Source organism: Periophthalmus magnuspinnatus, chromosome 10 (assembly GCF_009829125.3).
Source record: "Periophthalmus magnuspinnatus isolate fPerMag1 chromosome 10, fPerMag1.2.pri, whole genome shotgun sequence".
Taxonomy (NCBI): domain Eukaryota; kingdom Metazoa; phylum Chordata; class Actinopteri; order Gobiiformes; family Gobiidae; genus Periophthalmus; species Periophthalmus magnuspinnatus.
In genome coordinates, this window is record NC_047135.1 from 15,209,544 (window position 1) to 15,231,483 (window position 21,940).

Consider the following 21,940-nt stretch of genomic DNA (forward strand, 5'->3'; position numbering starts at 1 on the left):
AAACAGACGCACAGAGTACCATACGGAAGTGGAGGATTACAGTCGCAACGGATCTGGCAGTGCTCGTTTTACCAAATGTTTACCTCAAAATAACCTACATTTTTACACTTTTATGAGCGAAACTATTCGTTAAATTGTGCTACTGGCGGTTTGAACGGGGACAAGTATTTTCTGGTGAGTTTTAATAGATAATCTTGATTTTAGAGCGCAAAATTCAAAGTACTTTATGAACGATTTATAAACAAGTGGCCGTAACTATTTGAAGAGTCGACACACAATGCAATTCTATAATAATTACGTTAACTGATTAACTGATTGCATTTTGGTTTTATAATTGTAATACTGTAGCTGAATATTTGTTTATTTCATTGATGTTGTCTCTGCAGTTTCACTTTGATTTTGTACAGGTGATTTTGACGGTGCCGATTATTATCGTAGATTAACCGGATTATTGTCGTGAATCAGACTGTGAGGCTCCCAGCAAAAGGAACTGCAATTTAAATAAATACACTTACATAACACAGATAACTAAACATTATTAGTGGAGCAGGCAGTGACTTTATGTTTATATAGTAATTATCTGTCAGACAAATTCCAGGGATGCGTGGAGCACTTCTTATATTATTACATGACATCACAGCATAGATATGCAGGGTTTGATGAAGAAACAACATTAAAGCATAGATCAGAAAACGACATAACATAGGCTCTTTAATCTATTTGCTCTGCTAGTTTTGTATTGTTGTTCTCTCTCCATACATTTTTGCATTTAGATTCAGTCCAAATATATTTTTATTCAACACCTTTGTTTTAATGCATGCCACCATATTTTATATTGCATGATATCACCAAAGTACGACGGAGTATAAGGGACACTTAAATAAAAAAAAAATATATATATATATGCGGGCGCTACGAGAATAAAGTCGTAGCATTTCGACATTAAAGTCATAATTTTACGAGAATAAAGTCGAAGCCAGAAAAAGTTGTAATATTACGAGAATAAAGTCGTAATATTATGAGAAAAAAGTCATAATATTATGATCGTGTGTAAACCCCAGCTGAAAGTTTATAATTCTCCATAACACACAACGCACTGGTCACTCATTCACGCGCAGCAGCCTATATTCTCATAAAAATACGACTTTATTCTCATAATATTACGACTTCATTCTCGTAATATTATGACTTTATTCTCGTAATATTTTTCTCGTAGCGCCCTCATAATTTTTTTATTTTTATTTAAGTGACCCTTATACTCCGTCGTACCCAAAGCAAGTTCCTAGTTTATGATTTTTTGATGCTGACAATGGCAATAAAACGTTTACTGATTCTGAAGTACAGTAATTAAATTCACAGTTAAAGCAGTTATTATAGCTTTCTTTGTTTATTACATGCTACTGCACAAAACCCCAAAGGGTCGTCATTTCTTATTGTCTAATGTATTTTAGACATCTTTAGTGTGAGTCAGTCTTGTAGGGTTGTCAAAAGTATTGAATATCAGATGCTAATCAATACTGAAACAAGTATTGAAAGTAGATACTCAGGTATCAATACTAAAAAAAACTCCCATTTACAGAACAGAAATAAACCTTTCTTGATTATCTTAAGAATAATCTTGAGCTGTATCAGAAGAAGTTTGAGACTACATAGACCACCACTGCCTATGGACCACTATGGAACCTACCTGGACGAATGAGTCATTATACAGATTTAAGACCACATGGTAATATAAAAGAAAGTACTATGTGTTAATGTTGAAAATCACATTCTATTGTCTAAAGAAAGAATGTTTTTTATTAATAGCATGGTATTGGAATCAGTAATGGATATCAAATCTATTCCTTAGTATTGAAATCAGGTTTGAAATTGTATGTTACAATAGTGACAACACTAGTCATGTGTTAATTTCTCCGGCACAAATCTCTCATGTTTAATTCTTTTGGTTGTTTTTTTGTCCCACGGGATCCAGGCACGGTCCTGTCCTTACCATGGAAACACTGTAGAGGCCTGGGATGGACGCGGCCACAGTCAAAGGTGAGCCAAGTGACGTCACTGCTGCCACAGATGCTCTAAGGCAGATAGTAGCAGAAGGATGTACAGTCAAATATTTGTTGACAAGATGTGGGGGGCACTTCCTGTTTCATTCTGGGTTGCATCGAGATTGAAAGATGTCAACAATTGTCAACATTGTCGATTCAGCAGCATTGGGTTAGGACTAGGGTTAGTAGCAGTCAGTGCTTATTTTACATTAGGGCTGCACAATATGAGAAAAAGATGTGATATCTGATAACAGTGTTTTGTATTGCAATAATATTGTCATTGCAATACAAAACACACACAATACGTTTTGGCAAAATAAGTTCAGTTAATTTAAAACAAAAAAATGCACATTCCTTAATTTACTAGCCAAATTTGGTCAAAGTAAAAACTTAACAAAAACAAAACCAAGACCTAACCAAGTCTAATGTAGGACTTAAGGATATAATAAGGAAAATCATGAATAGCCTACCTTTTTGCTAATTTTACTTTCCAAAAACAGTACACTTATGTAAAATGAAGAACTTTGTGCTGTAGCGATATCTTTATTTTCTTGCAATACTGAGTATTGCATCAGCCAAATATTGTGATATTGATATTTTCATGATATATGTGTGGCCTTATTGTACATATCAGTATAATACATTATAGTCACTTTAAAAGGCCCATATTATGTTACTGTCTAATTTACACTCACCTGAAGGATTATTAGGAACACCATACTAATACGGTGTTTGACCCCCTTTCAGTGAATAGAATAGAATAGAATGCATTTATTGTCACTATACAAATGTACAACACCATACACATGCACAACGAGATTAAAAACAACTTTCGCCTTCAGAACTGCCTTAATTCTACGTGGCATTGATTCAACAAGGTGCTGAAAGCATTCTTTAGAAATGTTGGCCCATATTGATAGGATAGCATCTTGGAGTTGATGGAGATTTGTGGGATGCACATCCAGGGCACGAAGTTCCCGTTCCACCACATCCCAAAGATGCTCTATCGGGTTGAGATCTGGTGACTGTGGGGGCCATTGTAGTACAGTGAACTCATTGTCATGTTCAAGAAACCAATTTGAAATGATTCGAGCTTTATGACATGGTGCATTATCCTGCTGGAAGTAGCCGTCAGAGGATGGGTACATGGTGGTCATGAAGGGATGGACATAGTCAGAAACAATGTTCAGGTAGCCCGTGGCATTTAAACGATGCCCAATTGGCACTAAGGGACCTAAAGTGTGCCAAGAAAACATCCCCCACACAATTACACCACCACCACTAGGGATGAGACGATATTAAATTTTAGACTCACGATTATCGTGGCCAAAATAATCGTGATTAACGATATTATCGCGATGGCTATTAACCTGTTAACGTTCCGACGGCCCGGGCCTACTTTACAACTTTACAGCAATGTACATACACTTCTGCGTCACCCACACAAACAATCTACACATTAAATGAAAGCTGCGGCGCTCGTCTTTCTGGATATACAAACCATTTTCACCTGCAATCACCACAGTGCTGACAGGAAAGACGTTTTTATAGAAAAGTCACAAAGTGTGAATCTGGACTTCACTTACCATTGAGTGCTCTGGTTCTGTCAAACATCAAAATATTCACACAAAGTTGGTCTCATTTGTTCCGTAAAGGTCCAGAGAATATATTCCAGTCAAGAAATTATGTCCACAAAATAAGATCCTCCATGTCCAATCTGCTGCAGGAAAGTACTCCAAATATGAAATCTGCTCCGTCACTTCTTTGCCTTTCTTTTGTCGATTTCAGGCATAATAAACTTCTGACAGCACCATCTTTCTTCCTCAGTGCTAAACACACGTGTTAGCTTGTGATTGACACCAGTGTTGGCCAATAAGGTGGGGGTTGTTGGTTACTGAGCCCGCAGACAGCGAATCAGTGCTACAGATGACTGAAAGTTTACGCCCCACTCTTCCCCTTGTAGAATCAACCAATTACATCACACACATTTAGTGACGTTTTCCCCTTACAGCCAATGAGCAGCGGGACAGGATGACGTATCACATGCCATGGTTTTCCGTAAACAGACGTACCCGGAAGAAAATGTGTACTCCTCAATGCCATGCTGTCGAAATGGACCGGTCCTTGTTACGCCGGAAGTGACGCAAGTGCTCGTCGACGAACACTTAATTTTTTTAATTAAGGCACTTTGGTGAATTGGGAAACGAGTGGATGCAGAAATGTGTGCATAATGGCGCATTTTACGCACTGTTGTTTTGCGTTTTAAACACGACAAAACGGACAAACCAAAGGGAGTACGTGACCGAGGACACTGTGGATGTTTGTACAAGTTAAACTAGAGGCATCTCTGACCTGGAGCGGTTCATGGCAAAGAGTGAAGTTCCCACAGTGGACTCAGGAGTAAATGACCTTATTTTTTGATGGACTGGATTCTGTTCTCGATCGGTAAGCGTGGTTTATTCTGCTATTGACTTAATTGTGCGTAAAATATACCGTGTATAATCGTTAGCTTTGCTTCTGTGCACATAGTGCACATTCGGACCATGCGCTCTGGCACACTTGTGTTCAGCTGTATGAATTAGACTTCATTTGTCTATTGTTTAAAAGGTGTTGTTTTATTCTGCAGTTTGCATTATTGTAGGAAAAAATCTAAGATGTGCACACATTAGCATCTCATCTGTGTGCATGGGTGAGGCACGCGCTGGTACGTTCCTGTGGAGAGTTACGGATCAGACTTTGTTTATTGTTGATATCTGACAGAATATAGTTCAGACATAGATAAGCACAGAAGCTACAAGTGTCATTGCCATGTCAGAGTGGACAAACACCAGAACTAACGTCTAAACGTTGTATTGGAACTGGAAACATGAGGCAGTGTGGTGCCGTAAAGGCAATTATAATCGTGCGCGATGATCGCGATTATTAAAAAATGCCACGAACGATTAATTGCGGACCTTATTTATCGCGATTAACGATATTATCATATATCGTCCCATCCCTAACCACCACCAGCCTGCACAGTGGTAACAAGGCTTGATAGATACATGTTCTCATTCTGTTTACGCCAAATTCTGACTCTACCATTTGAATGTCTCAACAGAAATCGAGACTCATCAGACCAGGCAACATTTTTCCAGTCTTCAACTGTCCAATTTTGGTGAGCTTGTGCAAATTGTAGCCCCTTTTTCCTATTTGTAGTGGAGATGAGTGGTACCCGGTGGGGTCTTCTGCTGCTGTAGCCCATCCGCCTCAAGGTTGTGCGTGTTGTGGCTTCACAAATGCTTTGCTGCATTCCTCGGTTGTAACGAGTGGTTATTTCAGTCAACGTTGCTCTTCTATCATCTTGAATCACTTGGCCCATTCTCCTCTGACCTCTAGCATCAACAGGGCATTTTCGCCCACAGGACTGCTGCATACTGGATGTTTTTCCCTTTTCACACCATTCTTTGTAAACACTAGAAATGGTTGTGCGTGAAAATCCCAGTAACTGAGCAGATTGTGAAATACTCAGACTGGCCCGTCTGGCACCAACAACCATGCCACACTCAAAATTGCTTAAATCACCTTTCTTTCCCATTCTGACATTCAGTTTGGAGTTCAGGAGATTGTCTTGACCAGGACCACACCCCTAAATGCATTGAAGCAACTGCCATGTGATTGGTTGATTAGATAATTGCATTAAGGAGAAATTGAACAGGTGTTCCTAATAATCCTTTAGGTGAGTGTATGTTATAATATTGTTTCATCATTACAAACATACCTGGAGTTGTGTTTTGTTTCATTCAATCATGTTTAATTCACAAATCTTGTATATTTAGTTCTACTCTCAAACTGAACACTCTCTGTTCCGACTTGTGAAGTCATGTGGTAACACAGGAAGTGCTCCAATGTGTTTTTAAACTCCCTCACACCTTCATTAGAAACATTTGAATTATTTCAGCCCTGGAATTGCCAATCTGAACAAAAGGTAGCTGTTAACTGGAAACTACTGCTTTGTGACATCACAAGGTGGAACAAAGCATTGAGCTTTGAAGATATAGACAAACTAATAATAAAGGGTTACTCAAACATGTGTGAATGAAATAAAACACAACTCGAGGTATGTTTTTTATGAGGTAACAGCAATATAACGTGGCTTAAATCTCACAAGCGTCAATTTTGCATAATATAGGACCTTTAACTGCTGTTTATTCTTGTTCATATGCTGCACTGTTTATAACCAGAGTCAGAGCCATTTTCACACAGGACAAAATTGTGTGTACCCTGAAAGAAAAACTTACAATGGTCACAGAAATGACTTAAATCTGACAAATGTAATAATAAATAAAAATTCTATGAAATTTAACCAATGAACGTCAGACATTGCTTTTCAACCATGCTTCAACAGAATTATTTTAAAAATAAACTCATGAAACAAAAATGGACAAAAATGATCGTACCCTTAACTTGACATTTTGTTGCACAACCTTTTGAGGCAATCACTGCAATCAAACGATTCCTGTAACTGTCAATGAGACTTCTGCACCTCTCAGCAGGTACTTTGGCTCACTCCTCATGAGCAAACTGCTCCAGTTGTCTCAGGTTTGAAGGGTGCCTTTTCCAGACGGCATGTTACAGCTCCTTCATAAGATGCTCAATAGTATTTATGTCAGGGCTCATAGAAGGCCACTTTAGAATAGTCCAATGTTTTCCTCTTGGCCATTCTTGGATGTTTTTGGTCATTGTCCTGTTGCAAGACAGTGTTCTTTTCTTGATGTGCTTAATTTTTTCCATCTGTGAACATAGAGCTGATGTGCCCTGGCAAAAAGTTAAATTTTTGTCTCATCTGTCCATAGGGCATTCTCCCAAAATATTTGTGGCTTGTCAACATGTAGTTTGGCAAATTACAATCTGGCTTTTTTATGATTTGTTTTCAACAACGGTGTCCTCCTTGGTCGTCTCCCATTAAGTCCACTTTGGCTCAAACAACGATGGATGGTGCGATCTGACACTAATTTTCCTTGAGCTTGAAGTTCACCTTCAATCTCTTTAGGAGATCTAGGATCTTTTTGCCATTCGTATTATCCATCTCTTTGATTTGTCATCAATCATCCTCTTGTGGCCACGTCCAGGGAGGTTGGTTACAGTCCCACGGATCTTAAATTTCTGAATAATATGTGCAACTGTAGTCACAGGAACATCAAGCTGTTTGGAGATGGTCTTATAGCCTTTACCTTTAACATGCTTGTCTATAATTTTCTTTCTAATCTCCTGAGACAACTCTTTTCTTTGCTTCCTCTGATCCATGTTAAGGGAGGAACACACCATGTCACCAAACAGCACAGTGATGACCTGTAGCCCTATATATAGGCCCACTGACTGATTACTAGATTGTAGACACCTGTGATGCTAATTAGTGGACACACCTTGGTTTAACATGTCCCTTTGGTCACATTATTTTCAGTCTTTCCTAGGGGTACCATCATTTTTGTCCAGGCCTGTTTCATGAGTTTATTTTTTTAAGTAATGCTGTTGAAGCATGGTTGAAAAGAAGTCTGACTTTCATTGGTTAAGTTTCATAGATTTGTTTTTATTATCATTTTTGTCAGATTCAAGTTATTTCTGTGACTATTGTGAGTTTTTCTTTCATTAACCGAAGGTTACCAACAATTTTGTCCACGTGTGTATGTGTTGTAGCTTTACAGCTTTTCTCTGCTGACACTGTGTTGTTGGATTTATGTCTTCTGTTAAGTTTTTATAGTTATTTATCTTTATTCTGATTGTATGTTCGTATTCTCCTGCTGTACTTTGTGTTGCAACACTGTAATTTCCCCATTATAGGACAGATAAACATTTATCTTATCTTGTCAGACTAAACCCCCAAACTGATTTGAAGGGGAAGCAAGATCCCACAACCTTTTTATTATGTGAAGACTAATATTCTCATTATATTATAACATGGGGTGTAAAATGTTATTACATTCCATACTACATTTTCACACTTGTTCGGGCATGTCTATGATTTTACGTTGTATTACAGTTTTTGGTAAATTGACATCAGACATCATATCTTTGATTCAATAACACCACTTTCTGAAGTTATTGTGAATGAATTATAATAACAACTTTATTTATATTGTTTGAGAATATGTTTTTCATGCAGATGGGCCCAGAAATTACACAAATATTAACCATAAACTAGGCCAACAAATCTGCAATTTGACAGTTGAACAGCAAATTCCACCACATAATTCTGACCTGTCTTCCAGCTCAGGTTTAAGGGATTAAACACCTAAACTCCTTCAACAACCACATTTCAAATAGAGTTGCTAAACTGGACAGCACCTGGAGGTCTAAAGGGAAGTAGGGCAGGGTCTGGAACACTGTGACTGATTTAACAAGTATCCAGACTTCAAACTCTGCCTCTGCAGCCAGAGTTTTGTAATCTGAAACATCTGTCTGTAATCAGGACAGTCCAATGTGATGTCACCTGCTACTTGAAATTGCAGAGGCCAGGGAAGGCGGCACAAAATTTGATTTAGACATTTTTTTACCAGAAAGCTGCAAATTTACCTAGTTTGCATTACAATAGCCAGAAAATGATTAGGACCTGTAGATAATGCTGTAAAAATGTAGAATTTTTGTTTCCAGTTTAAACTATTCATACTTAGCAATAACATCATGCTGTTGGTGTTGTACATGCATCTCTATGATTGAATGTCCATTGGTTACCATGGTGAAACAATGCACACATTGGCAAACACTGACAAAAAAGTTTTTAGATAGTCAGAAAACTCAAAAAAAAAATTAAATTAATTTACCGTATTTTCCGCACTAAGGCGCACCTAAAAGCCTTTAATTTTCTCAAAAACCCACAGTGCGCCTTATAATCCGATGCAGCTTATATATGGATCAATATTGGTCAATTATGACACCCGTAGTCAGGAGGCGTCGCCGAAGTAATAGTGGTAATAACCCTTTAAGGACTGAGCACACTGTGGGCCAGTATAGCTCACCTAGACCTAGACTTTTATTCTTTTTTTAGCCATAAAAATCATGTTAAACGAAGTATCAGAATTTACTGCATTTTTTCACACAACTACTTCTATTTTACACATCCATCCGTATTTTTTTTTATTTTACGCGTCGAATAAATGACTGGGAAAATCCCCGCAGCCCCGCGCTCTCATTCGTCACTTTCGAGGGACAACAGAGGCAGATTACAGTAATGATGGTAAAATATTTAGATAGCCCCATGTCTCCGCTTTGAGACGCCGTTTGAATTTACACGAGAGCACGACTGGGCGCGGAGTTACGCTGCAGGAAAGTCCGCAACCGCGCTCTATCTGCGACGATAGGATCCGACGCTATAGGAATAACGGGGAGACTGCGCCGGGCGACATACGCCACAATCTGCCAATGGATTGCGGATGCCTGGGCTGATATATCAGTCTCAACTGTGGTCCGAGCTTTCACGAAGGCAGGAATTGTCACTGAACTGCCAGACAACAGCAGCGACACGGATAATGGCGATTTTGACGAGACGGAATCGGGCACTTTGAATGAGCTCGCCCCAACTGTTCAACTCAGACACTGAAGAGGAAGACGGACGGATCGACGGATTCGTGAATGAGGAATGAACTGAAAAAGTGAGCTTTACGCGTTTCTTTCACGTGTTTACAACTAAACAAGGCTGGGAGATATTGTGAATATGGACATTAATGTTTGAACAACGTTGAGTTATTGTTATTGCGTTGCACTATTTCGAAAGTTACTATATTGTGAATGCATTAACTTGTTTTGTGAGTGAACAAAGTTTTCAGAACGTTTTTAAAAAAAAAATTCTATTAATAAAGTTTGGCTGACTTATCTGACTGTTTTGTTGACGTTCCCTTTAGCGCAGCTCCATCTCGTGGATGCATACCACAACCCCAGCTGCTGCAGTAGTTTATATTCTATGCGCCTTATAATGCCCTATATATGAAATTTGTTTTAAAATAGGCCATTCATTGAAGGTGCGCCTTATATTCCGATGGGGTCTTTGTAAAGGTAACGCCCTATAGTTTTACCCACAGGTGTCAGAATCACTGTAAGTTTGTCTGCTGAGCATTTATACACTTTGGGGCGCAGATTGGCATTGGCTAATGCTAATGATTACACATGATACACATTTTACCCACAATAGCAGAATAAACCACGCTTACCGATCAGGAACAGCATCCAGTCCATCAAAACATAAGGTCCTCTGCTCCTGAGTCCACCATGAGCTCTTCATTCGGTTCCATGAACCGCTCCGGGTTCGAGATGCCTCTAGTTTAACTTGTACAAACATCTACAGTGTCCTCGGTCGCGTACTTCCTTTGTTTTGTCCGTTTCGTCATGTTTAAAACGCAAAACTGCTGCGTAAAATTACGCAATACGCGCGCGGGCCGTCGGAACGCTAAGTGGTTAAGTTGTCGGTGCTCAAGTGACGGAAATGTAATCGAGAGAATCCGGTCATTTTTCAAAATAAATGATTGTTCAGACTCAGATAATAAATACAACGTAAATAATTAATTATTTCTTGGACGGCCGGTGGCCCGCTACCAATTGATCCACGGACCGGTACCGGTCCACGGCCCGGTGGTTGGGGACCACTGCGGTAAACCACATTTTCAGGAGTCTGTGATCAATAATTCATGGTGGTTAACGCTAGCTAGCTTGAGACTGTAATATTAGAGAGGAATAGCACAAATCAGCTCAGCTGCTGTAGTTGAGCTAAGTCAGCTTGTGTTAAAATAAAGCATAGATTAAAGTCTTAACAGGCCTCGACAGAGCAGTGCTTACAGTTAGCACCACAGCCCCAGGGAATGCTGATGGTATCAGCTTTAAAGTATCAATTGGGATTCCATAGTGTGCTGATGTCATGTGACCCTGTTCCTGTCTTTCCACAGCGCCCCCTGGTCCCTCCTCTCCTCCCTCCCCCTACCCCCTCTCTCCTGCTGTCACCCCCTCTGTGCAGTTTTCCTTCACACTGCTGTACACGCTGCTCTACAGTGCCCTCTTTCTGCTAGCCTACGCACAGCTCTGGCTTCTTCTGCTGCACCGACACAAGCGCTGGAGCTACCAGAGCAGCTTCCTGTTCCTCTGCCTCCTGTGGGCTGCGCTCAGAACTACACTCTTTTGCTTCTACTTCAGGAACGCCATCCAGGCCAACCACCTGCCGGTAAATATAACATTACAGGCATTAGCCACATGCAGGTAAATATAAAGAAAAAGGCCTCTATCACCTTCCGGTAAAGTCACTCATATTAAATGTCCACAAGAATACAGTTCAAGTTTATAATTTGGGCTAACTAAAGCTAAAGGCATCTGCAACTTTGTGGCTGCAGCTATCACCAATGGCCCCATTCATACCAGTAAATTGCTGCGTACAAAATGTTCACTCATGCACCAGTCAGTCTGTTTACATGTAATTTGTAGTCCAAAAAGAGATCTTTTTTAAAATTTTGGTTTGTTGAACTCTTATTTGGCCTGGAAGAGGGCCCACCTGCTTGTTTTCATGGAAACAATATATATAATTGTTATATATAATATTCCACAGTATGGCATAAAATATGCATATTCTTGGTTATTTACCCATAAAATTGGCAAGTCAAAAATGCAGAAAATCAGTTTTGGCTTTGTTCATAAAGGACCTGTTCTGCCAAAATGCAGATAAATTCCTGCGTCAGACTGCGTGTGTGAATGAGATTCATCATTTTTACAGGGAGTTTAAAGTTCTCTATCACCTTCAGGTGGCGCTGTACTGGCTTCTCTACTGTTTCCCAGTCTGTCTGCAATTCTTCACATTTAGCCTCATCAACCTCTACTTCACTCAGGTAAGACTTTAGTCCTGGTTCAGTCCCGCTTAAGTCCCAGTTAAGTCCTAGTTCAGTCATGGGTCAGTCGTGGTTCAGTCGTGGTTCAGTCGTGGTTCAGTCGTGGTTCAGTCCTGGTGTAGTCCTGGTTCAGTCCTGGTTCAGTCCTGCTTCAGTCCTGGTTCAGTCCTGGTTCAGTCCTAGTTTAGCCCTGGTTTAGCCTTGACTTAGTCCTGGTTTAGTGCTGGTTTAGTCCTAGTTCAGATCTGGTTCAGATCTGGTTCAGCCCTGGTTAATCCTCGCTTAGTTAACTGTTCATTGTTTACTGTCAGTCACATGAGCAGCTGACTCAGGGGATTTTCTTGTATCATAAATCTTCTCATTCCACTTTAGTTTCAGTTTCATTTGGCATTGGTTTCAAACTCTGCTCAGTCTTTGCACTGTGCAGACACAAAGAGGCCGTGTCCCAATTTGCCAAAATGGCCTTAGATATACACCATTCAAAGTGCGCATCGAAAGGCAGTTATGTAATTTCCGGCGCGACAAGGGCTCTCCCATTTCAGTGCACCCTACTGAATGCGCCCGACAAACCTGCCCTGCCCCTTCCACTGTTTCCACGGAGATCGGACGTAACCGAATCGTGCATCCATGCACACTTCACGCACTGCTATATCCCATCATGCACCGCAACTACGCAAAAAAGAGAAGAAAATGGAGTCCACTGCGCAATACACATTCAAATGTTCGTACTGGTTTACCTCATCTACAACAGTGCGACATGAAACTGTTAAATCTGAATAAAGATAAGTACAGGCCATGTGTTTGATGATTAAAAAGGAGGGGAGTTACATGGAATAAAGGAATGTGGAGTTATTGCTAGACAATAAGAAGACATTATTATCATTAGAAATTATAATTGCAATAAGAATAATGTAAGAATGTTCATTTCTATTGTAAGCATCAAAGACCAAGAGACTGAAACATAAAGTCAGAAGAGTTTAATGAGTTCCACACAGGTGATGTGAACAATGAAGCAACAGACTCTCAGGAAAGGACAGGAGGCCTGAGATGTGCAAAAAATCTTCATGAGTTCCGGTACATTCCATACGTCTGCACCCCCTGGTGGCAGGTGTCATTTACCTTCGTGTTAGTAAATCAAGATACTAGTTTGATGTAGCGCTGCACTGCTAGAAAATACTTTACAATAATAATATGAAAAGAACTGGCACGGCATAGAAGGGAACCAGCGCCCTCTACTGTTATTAAAGTGGTGTAGCCACTGGCCAAAATACCGAATCGTTAAACTGCAATATCCCACTATATGTACAACTAATCAGTGTTCTCTAGTTTATAGACTATGAATGTAAAAATTATATTGTTACCTCTGTCTCTGTTATTATGTTTTCACAAGGTATATTTTGTTAAAGTTATGAAGTAGCTACAATTGAGAAAAAAATCACCTTGAACGTTATATTTGCCTATTGATATTCAATCTAAACAGACAGAAATGGCTGCGACAACGACATCTTGACTTTTCTTCTATTAAATAATAAATAATTAAAGATAACGTAACGTAATGTATGTATCGTACGCTCAAAGACAGCGGTGGAAGTGCGGTCCATGGTGTGGGCCTGTCCCACTTCAGCAAGATGGCGGCTACACTGAGGAGGACACATTCTCGTCCGGAACCTTCAAACTACACTTTGAGGAGTACTTCGAAGGGTACCTTCAAAAGGTGCATTTGGCGAATTGAGACACGGCCAGAGACACAGCTCAGTTTGATGCTGTGTTGTCTCCAGTCTTCTGCGAGCAGTTAAGTTTCCCCCACCAACCCAAAACATGCACAATACGTCAAATCCTCCAGCTAAAGTAGTCCTGACCAAGACTAGTTCAAGATCTGGAGGTGGGTCCCACTGCTCCTGACAGGTTTAACCCAGAGATATTGAAGGATGGGCCAAATGCAGGAGACACTGAAATGTGCTTTTAAAAAAAAGTTTGTCCTCTACTTTTGCTGCTATTTTAACCTGCTGTTGTTTCTGTCTCAGGTTCTTCTTAAAGTTCGTGAGATTTGTCACTTCGAAGTGTCCAGAGCTCTGTGAGTTGCTGCTTTAGTTTATCTGATATTTTTAGGATTTTAAAGCATTTCTCAATGTCTAATAAACTGGAGATTGATCAAAAGAATCAGATGTCAAATTTGGCCAATCCACATGATTCCCAAATTGCACTATAATCTTAGTCTTAATTCACAATGTTGCTTGGAATAATTCAGATTTGCCAGTACATAATCAAACATTTTCAGGTCCTCTAGCTAATTTGATGCCACTGATGCCTTCACCTTCCAGGCCTTCTCCAGCTCTTCTTTCAGCTCTTCTTTCAGTATATCTCTGGTTTTTCATGTTCCTTTTTTCTGATGTTCCCATCACTTGGTACTGCAATGTCCACCATTGCAGTACCATTCTTCACTACCTTAGGAGGTGTTTCCCACCTTGGGGTTTCCAGTCTGTACTCTGCACAGATGTTTCTGTACACTATGCCACCACTTGGTTATGCCACTCCATGTATGCTTTTCCTGCCAGCATCTTACATCTAAGTCCTAGTCCTCATTGGAGATATGTATATGTGTGTGTGTGTGTGTGTGTGTGTATATATATATATATATATATATATATAAATATGTATATATATATATATATATATATATAGTATACAGTGTATATATATATATATATATATATATATATATATATATATATATATATATATATATATATATATGAGAGATAAGTAAAGTGTCTAATATTTTGATTTGTATAAGCGGAGCATCAGAACTTCATAAGTTCAACAAAAGACCTACTATCTCTTTCTCTGTCTCTCTCTGAAGGTGTAATTCTTGATACAGGGGACCCAATCATTAACTCTTAAAATCACCACAATTTATATATATTTTTTTTTGTGGTTTACTGGTCAAAAATCAATCAAACATCAGAATTTGCACAAAACCTGGGGTTCTTTCTTAGAACTGACTCTAGTAAGGTAATTGGGACTAAATATTAGATGCGTGGAGTTTGTGTGCATCAACTAAAGCATCTTGGTTGAGTTTGAAGACATCCCCTTGTCTTCTCGTGCAGTCTTTAGTGACGTCTCCCTTGGCTCACTCTTTTGGGGTCAGAGGTGACGACTGGACCAAGGGGACGGGTGCATCTTGACAGAGCTCCCAGGCATCCTGTGAGGATTACGATGAAAGCCAGCCAGTCAGTGGTCTTTGGAGGTCTTCCCTCTACAGATTTGTAGGGATGTCTCACATACACGGCGTTCCAAATTATTATACAAACTATGTTTAAGTGTCATAAAGGTAAAATGTTTTGTTTTCTAGTGAACCTCATGGATGGTATTGTGTCTCAGGGCTCTTTTGGTCAGTGAAATCAATCTCAGACACCTGTGCCAATTAGTTTGCCAGGTAAGTCCAATTAAATGAAAAACTACTTAAGAAGGGCGTTCCACATTATTAAGCAGACCACGATTTTCAAGCAATATGAGAAAGAAAAAGGATCTCTCTGTTGAAAAGGGTGAAATAGTTGAATACCTTGGACAAGGTATGAAAACCTTAGATAGTTCTTGAAACCTTAAGTGTGATTATCATACTATTAAGAGATTTGTATCTGATTCAGAGTACACATGGATTCGTGCAGATAAAGTCACAATGAGGAAGGTTTCTGCCAGACAATTACATTTGATGGCTGCTAAAATGCCACCTGTTTGCCAAGGAGCAAACAGGTATTTGGAGCTGCTGGTGCCTCGAGAGTCCCATGAACATCAAGGTGTAGGATTCTCCAGATGCTTGCAGTTATGCATAAATCTTCTATTCGGCAACCCTTAACCAATGATCACAAGCAGAAACTGCTTCAGTGGGCCCAGAAATACATGCAGACTAATTTTCAAATAGTCTTGTTCACTGATGAGTGCCGTGCAACGCTGGATGGTCCAGATGGATGGAGTGGTGGATGGTTGGTGGACGGCCACCATGTCCCAGCAAGGCTGCGACATCAGCAAGGAGGCGGCGGAGTCATGTTTTGGGCTGCAATCATGGGGAGAGAGCTGGTCAGCCCCTTTAGGGTCCCTTAAGGTGTGAAAATTACCTCTGTAAAGTATGTGGAGTTTCTTACTGACCACATTCTTCCATGGTACAAAAAGAAGAACCGTGTTTTCTGTCGCAAAATCTTCATGCATGAAAATGCACCATCTCATGCAGCAAGGAATACCTCATCACTGGCTGCTATGGGCATAAAAGAAGGGAAACTCATGGTGTGGCCCCCATCCTCCCCTGACCTCAACCCTATTGAGAACCTTTGGCGCATCCTCAAGCGAAAGATCTATGAGGGCGGGAAGCAGGTCACATCCAAACAGCGGCTCTGGGAGGCATTTCTGACATCCTGCAAAGAAATTCAAGTAGAAACTCTCCACAAACTCATAAGTTAAATGAAGAAATTAAGTTAAATGCAAGAATTGTGAAGCTCCTATCAAATAAGGGGTCCTGTGTTAAATTGTAACCTGACCTGTTAAGATGTTTTGATTGAAATAGCTTTTGATTTTAGTAATATGCTAATGTTTCTATATAAAATGAAACAAATGACCATTTTCAGTTCTTTACAACAATATCATGGATTGAAACTCTGCTGTGCATAATAATTTGGTGCATTTTAAATTTTAAATTTTGAAAAAATACTGTTATCATTGGGAGGTTTGATCAATAAAATTCAAATTGTACTCTAAAGGTTGATGATTTGAAAATTATGATGACATTGTCATTTGTATTGGCTCTTTGGCAAAATCAGAGAAAAATATAATTTGCATAATAATTTGGAACACAGTGTAGAGTAACCTAACTTTACTAACATGCTAACTTTGAATCTAGCAAATGTAACAACTGTAATCATATCACAATGATAACACAACGCAGTTCCACAACCTGAATGATTATACGTGATTGTCACATTTAAATCACAGATGTAAATATGATACATGAAACCAGAAGTTACTGTTAAAAGTAAGCCCTTTGTTTCACAAGACAGAAGAGCCAGGTGACCCCTGTGGCTTAAGGTCCTTTGAAGCCAATGTCCTGCTCTGAAGGTTGAAGACTTTAGAAAAAGTTAATCAGTGTCACAAATTTGGTCCTTGGAGATATCTCAGTTTAGAGGGTCATAAAGCTAGGAGCAAAACTGCTGTGTTTTGTTTTTAATCCTTTTGTAGAAGTTGTAAACTCAGGAAAGTTGCTTTTTCTGTGTTGAAGATCTCCAGAAGCCTGGCTGGTTTGTGGGCAGCATGTTGCCTAATCAGTGAAATTAATTGATTAATAATGACACTTTTTGGGGGGAAAAGTTGAGGTAGTATTTCTACTGTAGTAATAGTAGTTGTAGTGGTAGTAGGTGCAGTAGTAGCCGTTTTTTTCTCCTAACCTTGTCTCCCTGTCCACAGCTGTCTGGCGCGTTGTCTCTTCCTTCTCTTCTCCCTCCTTTTTCTCTCTGTAAATGTGGTTTGTGGAATGCTGGAGGACCGGGATGGGTCCAGTTCTCAGACCTGGACTTTGGTCTTAGTCCGGGTTTTGGTGAACGACGGTCTGTTCATTTTAAACGCTGTGCTCCTGTCCACTGTCTTGATGCTGCTGACGCGACACTCACACTGCACCAGTCCCTACCTCCTTAGCAAGGTATGATTATCGCCTATCCCCTACCCCCTAGGTCCCATCTCCTACCCCCCTTTTGGAAAAAATCTTACTGTGATTAGATTTGCAATATATGTTTTAAAATAGCATGTCACATATTCACACAATTAACAGAATTTGCAAGAAACTAATCGTAAAATCCCCCATTTTTCAGAACATGTTTGTAGAGATCTGAACTACAGGCAAAACTAGCTTTTCTGTAAATGCAGCCCTTGTAATTTGACTCCACCTCGATTTGATTGTTATACAGTAGAATATACTGTATTTTTGCTTGCAGAACATAAGTGCTTAAGAATAGTTTGGATAATATGTAATATGATTTAAATCAACACTATTCGATAACTAACTCATCATTTGGTGCGTGTCTCCTCAGGGCACAAGTGTGTGTAGGACCGCTGCTCTGGGTGCTGCTGTGGTCTTCCTCTTCACCAGCAGAGCATGTTATAACCTCACAGCCTTGAAGAACAGCCGGATGGAGGACTTCGACTTCGACTGGTACAACGTCTCAGACCAGGTAGAATCCAATGTCTTTAACCAGGTACTATACAACTGACCAGATATGACCAATTGGAACCGAAGAACTAGTATAGTATAGTTTAGGTTTATTTTGATCTAGTGATGGGCCAATATGTTTTTTGGGTTTTTTTTGCCAATCCCAATATCTGGTATTTGGCTTGTTGATGTGACAAATAACCAGTATGTTTTATTAAAATCCACAGCAAGGCCCACAAATGTATATTAACGTTAGAGTAACAAATAGTTTTCACTAAACTGTTGTTGTATTTTAGTGGGACTTAAAATAATTTCTTACATGTTTGTGTAAGTATACAGCCCTATAATGCTGTTTTTATTTTCATTTTGACTCATTAGTCTTCAAAAAGAGCACAAAGTGAATGGGGTAGGTAAAAAAAATATCAGCATCAAATATTGGCATAGGGAATTCGATGCAAATAACGGCAAATTGGTATCGATATCTGCCGATACAGATACTGGTACTGTTATATCACCCATCCCTAATTTGTCAAGCAGAACCACTCAGCCTGAGATCTGTGCAAAACTGGGTTTTTTCATTGGCTCCATAAAGTCTGAGAGCAGCAACATCTGACCAAGTTCGTATCTACATTTAACACATACACGTTCGCTCATGTGGTGAGCTAAAGGAGGTGGAATTCTGATAACTGGACAAACATTTTTAGAATGAAGAGGTTTCTCCACTACTCATCCATACTACAGCTTAGTGTAGTTGAATAGACTTAGCTAGAAACAGATACTGTAAACAAATAGGTGCATTCGTTTTAGTGTAGTGTAGCTCGTGTCCCACCAGCAATTTGACCAGAACTGAAGAAGCTGCTTGGATGAGCGGCGAAACATCTTTACTCTAAAACTGCATCCAGTTGACAGAACTCAGCCGGAATTCAATCTTCTTTTCCTTTGAACTGTGATAAAGCAGTAGTAGCATTAGCTGTAATAAAACTATTGTTTTGTATTATTCTCAGGCTGACCTGCAGAGGGACCTGGGGGACCGGGAGTTTTTGGCATTCGGGGCGATTCTCTTCATCTGGGAACTTCTACCCATGAGCCTGCTCATGCTCATCTTCAGAATACGCCGCCCCCCACAGGAGGTCAGCAGCACTGCATATATAGAGATCAGACAGATACACAGTATTCATATTTTCTTTCCTTTCCTTTTTTACTCTCTCTCCTCTGTCTCTTCCCTCTCCTCTCCCCCTTACTCCTTCTCACCCATTTTTCCCCTCTTCTTTTTCTTTTTGTTTCTCTTTCTCCCCTCTACTCTTTCCTTCCTCTCTCTTCTCTCTTGTTCTCTCAGAGGGCGGTGGTGATAAACAACAATCCTCTCCCTCGGCCATACTTCTTTGATGATCCACAGGGGAGCGATGATGATGCGCCTTTGCCGTGGGCCCGAACCGACTCCCAACAATCTCTACCACCCAGGTACTAAACCAGGACTAAACCAGGTCTCACCTAGAACTAAACCAGAACTAAACCAGGGCTAAACCAGGTCTAACCTTCCATCCATGTACTGACCAGGCCCAGCCTGCTTAGCTTCTGAGATGTGATGAGATCAGGCTTTGACAAGGAGGTTTTGGCCACAAAGCTATTTTGTGGAAAATTCCAGGCAAAGCAATAAAATCTCCGTGGAGACAAGCAGGTGGCAGAATCTTTAATCTTTCCTTTTTTGTTTTTTTCAGTTGGTTTGGCTCAGAGACGACTCCTCTTCTGTTCGCTGCTCACCGCCCAGATCAAAACGACCAACACCACTCACTGTACTCCACTCCCCAAAATACATGAACTACTGTGGAAATACGGTTACTATTACTGCTACTACTACCATGGGATGCTAGACCAAAGACGATACTACCCATATATTATCAACATTGTTCATTGTAGTCTATGCTTCAAAACAACTTTACACAAAACGTTGCACATTTTTTATGTACGTCAGGCTGCTATAATGAGCAGGTCTGATTTGCCATAACTTTTTGCCAGATGCCCTCCCTTTACCAACTCCAGCGATTTTACTGTCTCTGTAGTGGACAGTGTGGGTGTCATGTTTTGACAAGGGACTCAACTCAGCAAGTTTTGAACCACTGACCCTCGGGTTGGTGGGCGAATGCTTATCTTCGCGCACAACTTTTGCTATTTTTAACATAATATCTATTTTTCCTAACATGTCCATGTCAGAACAGTATGTATACAGGTGAGTGTTGAACCGTTGATCCTCTCATTGGTGGGGGAACACAAAGAGCAGGAGAAAATGGGAATCTAACTACCAACTTTTGCACTGAAAATCCCCACTAGCGCCATAAAAAAACAAGATAAAAGGGAAACAGACTGACCCAAAGCTATCAAGTTAGCTTCTTTAGCATTTGAATTCAGTTGAAATGACTTTTATATGGGCGTGTTGCATAGGAACATATGGGAAATTTTCTCTGTCTCTCTTTGTGTTTATCTGTATAATTTATTTTGCTACAAGATTTGTATTGTTTAAAAGGGACTATATTCTGGTCAATGTTATAATGTTTTTTCCAGCCCCGGAATTGCCAATCTCTACCAAACAAAAGGTAAAAGTTGGTTGTTAACTTGAAAACTACCACTTCATGACATCAGGTGGCACAGCATTTTGAGCTTTGGAACTGTAGACAGACAAATGATAAAAAAGATTGCTCAAACATGTGTGACTTAAACAAAACACAGGTATGTTTTTGATGAGGTGACATTGTGACATGGCTTAAAGCTTACAAGAGTCAATTTTGCGTAATATAGGACCTTTAAAAACTAGACCAAAAGGAAACAGACTGACCCAAAGCTATTGAGTCAGCTTCTTTAGCATTTGAATTCAGCTATAATGACTTTTATCTGGACATGTTGCATAGGAAGATATGGGAAATGTGTAACTTAAATTTGATAATATTTGTACTGATTTAAATGTGTCTCTGTGTATTTGGGGGAGGATTTTACTTACAGCTGTTTAACCCACTCTTTAAAATATATTGAGCTACTTATTTTGAACCTAAGCAAAATTGGCACATTTTAATTTTTTGTTTGTGAATTTTGTCAAGGATGCTCATTTTACAACTTACAATGTTAAGAAGAACCATTGCCTGTCCACCCAGTCCCTCCTACATTCTGTGGTTCTGGCCAGGTCTAAACACCCTTTGTATCTTAAGCTTAAAAACACAGTGTAGCACTTCCTGTATTACTATATGACATCACAAGGTGGAACAGAGTATTTTCTGTTTGAGAGAAGAACTCAGCCTAAATATGCAGTTTGTGTGTTAAACACGTGTGAATGAAACAAAACACAACTCTAGGCATGTTTTTAATGAGGAAACATACCATAGATCAGAAAATAGAGCAATATGAGCTCTTTAAAATGTTTCTGATTTCAAACTGTATGTCTTTTCTTCATAAAGATGAACTTATTTTATATTAATTGGCTAAAAATACCTTTAAAGTTACACATTCATAAACACTCACCGATTTTTAGAAAACCAAATATATATACATTTATATATATTCTTTTTTTTTTTATATAATTGTTTTACCACTAATTAAAGCTGTTTTATTTTCATTTTTTTAAATAAAATGTAATGGCCAAAGTAGGTTGGAGTTTTTGTTGTCTTTATTCATAATGAGAAACAGGTCTACACAAACCAAATCTAATCCAGGAACTAGGTCTGAACCAGGTACTAAACCAGGATTATATCAGGTCCTAACTAGGTCTAATCCAATACTAAATATGCTACTAAATCACAACTAAATAAGGTACTAAACCAGGACTGACCCAAGTCTAATCCAGGACCAACCCAGGTATTAATCTTTACTAAACCAGGACTAAA

General features: G+C 39.5%; 1 protein-coding gene across 2 annotated transcripts; it reads left to right on the top strand.

Moving 5' to 3' along the window:
- Positions 1 to 12: 12 nt before the first annotated feature.
- gpr137 (G protein-coupled receptor 137) lies at positions 13 to 21,702 on the top strand. 2 transcript variants are annotated; one of them, XM_055224980.1, is made up of 11 exons: positions 13 to 174; positions 1,973 to 2,037; positions 5,143 to 5,199; positions 10,955 to 11,226; positions 11,798 to 11,881; positions 13,906 to 13,955; positions 17,333 to 17,564; positions 17,953 to 18,093; positions 19,076 to 19,201; positions 19,408 to 19,532; positions 19,790 to 21,702. In XM_055224980.1, the coding sequence occupies exons 2-11, from the start codon at positions 2,016 to 2,018 to the stop codon at positions 19,887 to 19,889; spliced, it is 1,209 nt and encodes a 402-aa protein (XP_055080955.1). In that variant the 5' UTR covers positions 13 to 174; positions 1,973 to 2,015; the 3' UTR covers positions 19,890 to 21,702. The 2 variants fall into 2 exon arrangements, with proteins under 2 accessions (XP_055080955.1, XP_033830588.1); XM_033974697.2 differs by lacking the exon at positions 5,143 to 5,199.
- Positions 21,703 to 21,940: the final 238 nt, after the last annotated feature.